A 9485-nucleotide genomic window follows, 5' to 3' on the forward strand; every position below is an offset into this window, starting at 1 on the left:
ACACTCTTTGTACCCTGCATTTAAAGAACTGGCTGCATTCATTTGGGTATTTGGGAAAACACAAGTCTCACGTTTGTCCAACATCAGCTCTAGCCATTATTCGCCATGATGGTTTGATGAGTCCACATCCAAAAGCCTTAGCTGCCATTGTGAGCTTATTCCTGATGTGCAGCAGACATTCAGTCAGTTTGTTTGCAAACTTTGGTCACAGTGAATTGTTTTTTTTCTCCATCTCTCCATCAGAGTTGGCAGGTCCCGGTCGGAGGCCCAGTCCGCCCCAGCTGGAACTGAGGATGATTCAAAGTAAAGCTGACATAGAAGATCCTGCTATAGTAACGGAGGCCACCGTCATATCCTAACATTAACATCCCATAAGACTCACACTAACCCGCCGCCCTCTTCACCCATCAACTCCTAAAATACTGTAAAATTCTCAGTAAAAATAATGCCGTTTAGCTTCAACATGTCATCATCCAGACCTCTCAAACTCTTTAGTATCGTAACACCTCCCTCCTGTTATCCTGAAACCTTGACCCCTTTAAGTCCTCAGTGTCGTAACTGCTTAAACCCGACCTGTAACTACCAAGTTGTTTTACCCCGACCCTGTTCTGGGAGGCGAACCACGGATAGACGGAAGCTTTGATCTGACTGGACTTGAACGGTTTATTCTGACGGCGATACACTTATAAGTCTAATTTTCAGTGCTGCTCTTATGTGGAAGTTAATTACAAAAGCACAGCTAATACACAGCGCCTTGCAAAAGTATCTGCAGCTCCTATGTTTTCATATTTTAGGTGCGTTTCCATCATTGGTCCCTTTTTCTCCAGAGCTCAACTGCATGAAACCTTTAATCTCACTAGGCACGGGGGGGTATGAAACCCGGGTTGTGTCTGTAAGTTAGGCTCCCTGATACAGAACGAGATTTAACCGCGCCGATCTGGTTGGAAGTATCCCCACCTAAACACACAGCAGCTGCATGTCTGCTCCATTCAAACTTCAACTAGGTGATAGATGCAAAGTCCTACAAAGCTCTGCCTTTGGTTCAGGGTCCATCCAAAAAGTCCCAGGTCCCTAGCAGGCTTGTTTATGGGCTAGACTTCTGTCCACTTTGGTCAGAGTCTGGGGGTCTCACAGCGTTCCTGAAAAAGCCTGCTGCAGTGGAAACACACCTTACACTTCACGTTGCATTCACAAGCTTCAGTGTAAATGACAACTTTACAACGATAATTCCTGTGTTAATCACATCCAGATTAGTACACATTTTTCTACAAATGTGTCTAAATATTCATTGGAGAAGTTTCAAGCACCCTAAGGTGTATGGCGCAACTGCAAACCTACCAAGACAAGACAAGGCCGTCCACGTAAACTCACTGGCCACACCTAGCCTGGTCAGCCAGACTGACTTCCGCCGTGTATACTGTGTATCAGTCTGGTAAGGAGCTGGTAGAGCCTGGTTTCAAAGGCAGGACTAACAGGGTCAGCATCAACAGGTTACAACCAAAGATGGATGGAAACCTTGCCAAAACGGGCGAAAAGCAAATTGACATTTTTCACATTTCTGTTTGTAAAACTGCGGAAAGCTGCACATCATTTTTCTTTCTAGCTCACAGTTACTCACTTTGTGTCTGTCTGTCAGATAGAATCCCAATAAAGCACATTGGAGTTTATGGTAACAAAAAATGAAAACCGTCAAGGGGGGGTGCATACCTTTGCAAGGCGCTGATAGGATGCTACACAACAGCGATCATTGTCCGTAAACCAATAGCCAACAGATGTACACTGCAGGAAATGTCACACATCTGACACTGGATGTAGTGTTCAATGGCGAGCAATATGTGGGGCGTTTAAAGTGAAAACCCAAACACTCCAGAACTCCTCTGCTGATCTGTGACAGTGTAGCACTCAGTGGTTCTCCTCGGACCACCCTGATCAAACACTGTGTATCCGTGGCTCTGTCCTCCTCTTATTTGACCCCCCCCCAGTCTTACAGCAGTGACGTAATGTTGACCAAGTCTTAACCCCCGAGACCCCGCCCCCCCCAGAAACATAAAGAAAAAAAGAAGACGCACAATGTATAGTCGATGTATAGATGTTGTACTATAATTGTATTGGACCATCTGTATGATACCGGATCTGTCCGCTGGACCATTGTGTTAATGCTATTGTACTATAGACCAGATGCACAACAATATCACTGAGCAGAGACATCTGGGCTGGTTGTGGCACAGCTGGACACGTCAAGTCATTGTAACTTTTTAGTAACTGTCTGATAGTCATAGTGTAAAGTTGAGCTTATTTCATATAAAGAAAACATGGGCAGGGACAGCTGTTCCAACCCGATCCGGCCTCCACGGTGCCATAACCACCCCACATCAAGTCGGCCAGTTTATCGGCCCGGTTCTGACCCAGAACCTTATATACCAGGGTTGTGCCTGTAGATTTACTGACATCCGCCGAAGGTTTGAGTAGTGCACCTCCTGCCCCACCGCTGCCACACACACAAGGAGGATTCTGCTTGGACAGATTTTCTTTGACTCAAATGTTTTTAGATTTCTTTGCCACTTAACTGCTGATAATGACTTTGTTATAGCGCCACATGTCCCTCCCCTTTGGTATTATTGGTGTGAGTTCAACAATGATGCCCACCTCTGTTAGTCCCTACAGAGTTTGCTGGAAGGTTTTTGGGTTTCTGCAGCAGAAGAAGCCCAGTGGGCAGATTGTGCGTTAGGAGGCAAAATCCACACATGAGTCGGCTTTTAGCAAACTAAACAGGCATCCTCATCAGATCACAACGCCCTTAACAATAAGTAGGATCTGATCTGAGTGTTGCTTGATCGTGCTGTGTCAAAACTGATGTAAAAGAGTTGTTAGAGGTGAGAATTAAATCAGTTATTTTTGACCGCTAGGTTTCCTAAACCAAGGTTGTTTTATAGGGACTGTGGTCACACTAGAAAAATTCACTCGCTGCAACTCCATCTTAAATCTGGATGCCATAAAATCCCTTAATTTGGTTTCCTGTCCCAAAGTGAATCAAAGTTTCTCTATCTCTATTTGGTGTGGAGTAATCCATTGCTGGTTTAACCCGCCTGGGTGTTTTTAGATTTTGAACAGATTTCTGACTCCTTAAAAACGGAAACATGATTGAGGAGAACCTGGGTGGGGAATAATGTCAGCCAAAGTCAAAACCTGCCACTCTTCCCAAGTAAGAAGGATCCAGCTGTGCCAAGGTCCTGGAGCAGATCTTCCTTATTTGTGCCTGTGTTAATGTGTTGGCATCGGTGGCATATCATAGCAATAATCAAAGGAAAGAAATGAGCAAAGACAAAAATTATTTTTTTAAATTTCTACCAAAGTCCATAAACTTAACTCGGATTTCTTTGGGCAAAACCTTTTGCGTAAGGGTAAACATAAAAACAAAAACATCATTTGAAAACTATTAAAATCCAAGGCTTTAGAAAGCTCTCAAAGTCCCATCCAAGTGGATATAAGGTTCTGGGCAGGCTTGTAATTGTGTGCTGCTGTTGTGTCTCTATGAAGTGTTGTGTGATACTGCCTTAGGAAGCTAAGATCATCACATCACAGCCCTGCTCATCCAGAGAGAGGTGGAGGGGGGAGGGAGGACGCATGAGTTGTCCTCAACGTTAGTGCTTTTTGTTTTAGTTCATGAGATCGTCTACACCTGGCAACGCTGAAGCCCTGAGAGGCGAGGGAAGTCATCTGTCTGTGGTTTCATGCTCATTGGTGCGATCAAAAAGCTTTATGTTAGGCTTTTGGCCAGGCCACTCTAATGTTAAATAATATTTTAACCAGAAGAGGGCAGTGTGTAAAAACGTATAGCCCGTTCTCTAAATGTAAGAAGACCACCACAGAGAATGGAAAATAGATTCAATATTTTATTGTTTCAGCAAACAGTCTCTGTCTGAAAACTGCCCTTTATTAAATCTTAAAGATAAATTTGGATTTTGGAGATATCATAAGTGCTCAACTTTTATTTTGGTGGCTAGTATATACAGTATAATCCAGTCAGGTACACACAGGATATCTAGTAGATCCTTGGAGAATACATAACTGCAGGGTACTTTAGCTTTCATATTCCCTTAATACCTGTTATGAAGTGTTACCCATAAACATGTTTGTTTCAAACATAATGGAAACATCCAGTTAGTCTGGAATGCTCGAGTCCAATACTTGGTTGAACTCTGGGTGAGTAAAAAAATCTTCATATTTATGATTGTTGTAATAATTATTGACAAAGTTTGCATTCATAAAGTAAAATTGAATGAGTCCAACTTTTATAATATGCAAGAACAGGATGTGATAGGGCGGTAAGTCAAAATTTATCACACGGCTCGCTGCCTGTTGGTACCCTCCAACTACAATACGTAATTTCCAAATATGGAGCCACTAGGTACACTTTAGGTAACCTCTGGCTAAATTCTAAGCACGGGCAAACAAGTCACCTCATAAAACAGCCCAGTCCCCACAGGTACCCTGCAAGTAGCTCCATACCTGTCCAGTATTTACCCAGTAGGTATCCTGGAAGAACTTTTGTAGGACCTTCATAAGTACTCTGTGTACCCTGTAGATGCTGGTGCCATGTAGGTACGCTGTAAGTGCTGTAGCTGCACTTAAAGTAACTGTGATGTCCTGTAGGTAGATTCATAGATGACATGCAGGTAAGCCTGTAGGTACCTTCTGCTGGCCTGTTTATTGCAATCCTTTTAAAAGGCAACGCCTCTTCTTAAGTCATAAACACCAGAAGGGAAACTTTAAAAATTGAATGCCTGGATCACATTTTCTTCCTTTAATTTTCTTTGAATGAAAAAGTCAAATCTTTTGACTTCATAAAAGCCCTTTTGATCGATAGTTTTCCCTCCTTTTATTGTTGCATCAAGAACCTGTTTAGTGTATAAATTTGAAAAAGATTACACTCTTTAAATTCTTTAACAATATCTTGAGTTAATATCCTTTAAATTAACAACTAAACAGGTTGGAAAGGATAGATTAGCTATTTTAAAGGGGCCTAGTCACATATTTTAACCATAAAACGAAAGAAAGCATATATTAATCTTCAAATAAAACTATTCACACCAAGCGTTCCTCCCGATACCAACTGATTCACATTACAAACCAGATCTACTGGTATTACCTTTCACAGGTAAGAATGAACATATGCTTATGATTGTATTTATTCATGATAATGTCATATTGCTTCTCCTTGATTATGCCTTGCTCACATGCGCAATATTGTACTTCTGGTCACGTGGTCTTGTTATGGTAAATTTCCACAAAAGTGCTTTGTTTACTAACAAATTGTGCAAAAAACAAAGCGTAAAACACAGAAATCAAATATAATACGCCAACAGGGTGAGATCATTTATTCAGAAAACCTTTGTATCCAACCAGAGAGGGCTACTGGCGTGGAAATGTATAACATCATGGTATGTGGCTCGACCCCTTTAAATGAAGAAATGCAGGAAAAAGGAGAACAATTTCTGATAAATCACCAAAATGCAAATAATTCTTGTTACTTTTTTTGTAAAGTGACTTATTGATTTTCTTTATTTCTCACATCTAATCAGATAAGACTGTCTGACTAACATTAAATGCTCATTTCTATGTCTGGGTGTTATGCGCCGCTGCAGCACTGATTGTCAGATCAGTTACAGACTGCTGGGTGTTTTGGCTCGGTTCTGTGAGGAATCTACTGTGTTCTCAGATTAGAAGCTGTCAAGCTGTTGGGTCTGTGTCTGGGAGCGTGTTCATACATGTTTATATTAAAGTCTTTTATGGTGACAGGGTTCAGTGTGTGTGGAGTGGGAGCTTCAGTCAATGTTTTTCTTACGGATCCTATCTCCTACCTTTCCCTCCTCCTCGTCTCCACCCTGTCTACATTTCTATTTACTGTATATCCTAATTTGGTTTGAAACCGCTTCTGTTTGCTTTATTCTACCTCCAGTTGAATCAGCTGTTGTAGATGAACACTTTCTGTTCTTCAGTAACTCTGATGTTTTTGAACAGATGTTTGACAAACGAGGTGCTCTTTTTGAAATGTCTCATCTCTGGAAATCTGACCTTATTGACCTAAAGAGCCGTCCTCCCTCCCAACCTGTAGCACAACCTTAAGAAATGTGGTTTTAAGAGCCCAAATAATGCTGAAATAGTCACAGTATGAGGTGCAACCTGTTTTTCTGCAGCGATGCTTATCTCTTGTGGCCAAAACGAAGTAAAAACTGCCCAGAAGCTGTTCCAATGGGTCTTTTGGAGTAGCTAGAACACAACACCAGGGTTCCTACACCATTATGAAGTAGAAGGTATGAAATTTGCCTCCAAAATGTCCAGATAAGTATGGAAAAGCTTCTTATCTATTGAAACCTTGAAACCAAAACTGTATAATGATATAGATTTGCTTCTATTGGAATCAGGTAAGCAACACTTATCCCCACTGCCAGTAAAGTAACGTTAGAATAGTGTTGTTTATGACATCCTCCCCGGGTACACCGGCGTCCTCACACAGTCCAAAAACATGACTGTTATGTTGATCGGTCTCTCTAATCTAATATAGGTGTGAGTGTACATGGTTGTCTGTCCTGTGTGTCTGTGTTGCCCTGAGGTGGAATGGCTCTAATGAAACTCACCCCCACACTGCAAGGATAAGAACGTCCAAGTGCGTTTGTCCAGAATGCCATTCCTTTGGTACTCTGCTCTTTGTAAGAGTAATGCTGGTAGCATGGCCTGATATTAGCTGGTTGAACAGTCGGGCTCTGCCGCTTGACAGATAATCTGTGTGTAGCTTATTATTAGTTTTAAATACTGAATCTAGAGATAAACAAATTCAACTTTTCCGGTCAGATACAGATTATCGGTGTTCTTTCTGGTCTAAGTTGTCCGAGAAATAGTTTTCTAAGGATAACACATAAAATAAAAGTCATCTACATGTCCTGTGATTAAAAATAGCTGTTTTCAATCCAATAAAAAAGGAGGTATTGCAAGAATAGCCCCATTTTTGTCACTATCCTTTGACTGGTAAATGTTTTTCCATACATGTAAAAAAGGACCTCAGAGCTAATTCAGATGGTTGGAAAGATGAATTTATGTGTGAGTTAGAAAGTGTGTTGGAACCCTGGTGCACACTTTAAAGGCCATGAGGCGCTCACCTTATACAATGCTGCTTCTCTCTGCTATGATGGGGAAATATCTTTGCTTAAATACAATTTCTAAATTACATAGACCTAAATATAGATGTTTTTTTTACCTTAACACTTGGTTTAAACAACTAAACTCAATCTGGATTTCAAATCTTATCGATATCTGCATTTATGTCAGCTTTAGGAGCTTATGCTGTGTAGATCACACAGGGCTGTACTGCTCTTTAATGCTACAAGCGCATTTTTTTAACTTATAGGATTCTAACAGGGAGAAGCAGTGTTAGGAGTCTGCATTAATTTATTTTATCCAGAGGTGGATCGTTTACACCGGTTTGGAAAGTGATACTCATGGTCCCATTCACCTGTGTTCATCCCTCTGCCTCATCCCCCTCCCTCTCTGGGCCTATCCAACCCCCCCGGTGTGTGGCTTTGAGAAAAAAGAAAAAGAAAAAAAGCTCCCACATCAAGGTACAATAGCTCAGAGACATTTCACATCGTCTGATCCTCTCCTCTCGATAGTCAGTTGCATCTCCGTCATCTTCCTTCTCCTGTCCTCAGTGGCCAAAACAGAAATCCAAAACCAATGGAAGAAATGTAATCATCATTGTTTGGTAACTGTTTTTAGTGCTATGTTTTTGGAGCATTCTAAGTATTTTCTAACATGTTACAATAAAAGATTGTAGTGTACAAATTCACATTTATAAAATATATATATATAGATATATATGAAATATGTATGTTCTAATGCAATAAAGAGAGAGTAAGACTTCTGAAATGTTGACTGGACTAAGTATTGCTGTTGTCTTTTAAAAAAAATATTTAACTGTCTCTATAGTTTTTTCTCGTGTTCTTAAGTGTTTTATCTGTACTGTGCTTGGCAAAAGTGGTCTTATCCCTTGAGGTTTCGGTGCATCATTAGTTGCCAATCTTTTCACACAGCTCAGTTCTGGTGTTATCTGACCAGAGCACCAACACCTCCCTCATGTCTACAGCATAGCTTGTTGCAAACTGCAAGCAGGACCTCTAAAGTTTTCTGGATGGGTAACGATTGCTGTGGGGTTCTGGGGTGATTTGACTTCTTTCCTGCCACACCGGCTGTTTTGAAGGTAGGTAAAAAAATATATATATATCAACTTAGGTCTCACCTGCCTAAAACCCCTTTCTTCAGCGTGACAATACGTTTTTTAAACCATTCTTCCATAAAGGACACATTTGTGGAGCACATAACTAATAGGTGGTTGTTTTAGCCCCTGGGATATTATTTTCTGACCTACTTCAATCTTCTCTACAACTCAATCCCTGTCTTTTCTCGTGTTTGATCGTTATGTCTCTGTGTTTTGGACACAGTTGGACTCTGATAGGTGAGATATGGAACCAGTTAGATGCACTGGATTTTATGTAGGGCTACCAGAGCAAACAATATAAATGTGTTCCGCATTTCTCTGATTTCTATTTTTAAAAAGAGCTTAGTTTCCATCTGTCATATAAAGCCCCCAACGTTCTTGGTGGTGATGCAACAAATAATGACAAGTCAAGACCCTGAATTTGACCAGACAATTGACTCAGTTTGTGTTCTAAGGGGAACCATTTCTGTGCCAGTATAGCCAACACAGGTCTGTGGGTGAAGTAAAAACCTGCAAGCATAAGAGAAAACCCTTCGTTCTGGCTAAGTCATCATAATAATACATTTAGTTTTACATTTTAGAATAGAATACAATTCAACTTTGTCATTCGTATTGTTTGTTGCTATTTCAGCTTTTAACTTTTTGTTCTCTGTCATTTTATTTACTTCATTGAAGGTACACCTGGTCTGGCGTTCTGTTAGCTGCGACATCATCCAGGGAAGACAGATCATCTGCTATTACCATCTAATGTAGAAAGGATTCCTAGGTCAATGTGTACTTCTGTGCTTTCTGTCTCTGCTCTGTCTTCTCTAAGCCCCAGTGGGTCGAGGCAGATGACCGTTCATACTGAGCCTGGTTCTGGTTCTGCTGAAAGGTTCTCCTCCCTGTTAAAGGGGAGTTTTCCTCTCAACTCTCACTTCATGCATGCTCAGTATGAGGGATTGCTGCAAAGCCATGGTCAATGCAGATGACTGTCCCTGTGGCTCTACACTCTTTCAGGAGGAGTGAATGCTGCTTGGAGAGACTTGATGCAATCTACTGGGTTTCCTTAGAGAGGAAACTTTTTGACCAATCTGTCTGATTTGATTGAATTTGACTTGGTAAAGTGCCTTGAGATGACATGTTTCATGAATTGGCGCTATATAAATTGAATTGAATTGCACGTCATAAGTACAAGCCATGAAACTGATTTTACTGGTTATAAGAACAAAGA

At 40.9% G+C, this 9485-nt stretch overlaps 1 protein-coding gene across 2 annotated transcripts in view; it reads left to right on the forward strand.

The window, feature by feature from the left end:
• The window catches only part of LOC105933333 (pyridoxal kinase), a 29084-nt gene extending 21451 nt beyond the window's left edge, over nucleotides 1–7633 (forward strand). For both annotated transcript variants that reach the window (XM_012872814.3, XM_021321631.2), the window contains one exon: nucleotides 244–7633. In XM_012872814.3, the coding sequence (XP_012728268.2) occupies nucleotides 244–359 (116 nt within the window). In that variant the 3' untranslated portion in view covers nucleotides 360–7633. The remainder of the gene's footprint in view (nucleotides 1–243) is intronic.
• Nucleotides 7634–9485: the final 1852 nt, after the last annotated feature.

This window comes from Fundulus heteroclitus, chromosome 22 (assembly GCF_011125445.2).
Source record: "Fundulus heteroclitus isolate FHET01 chromosome 22, MU-UCD_Fhet_4.1, whole genome shotgun sequence".
NCBI classification, from domain to species: Eukaryota; Metazoa; Chordata; class Actinopteri; order Cyprinodontiformes; family Fundulidae; genus Fundulus; species Fundulus heteroclitus.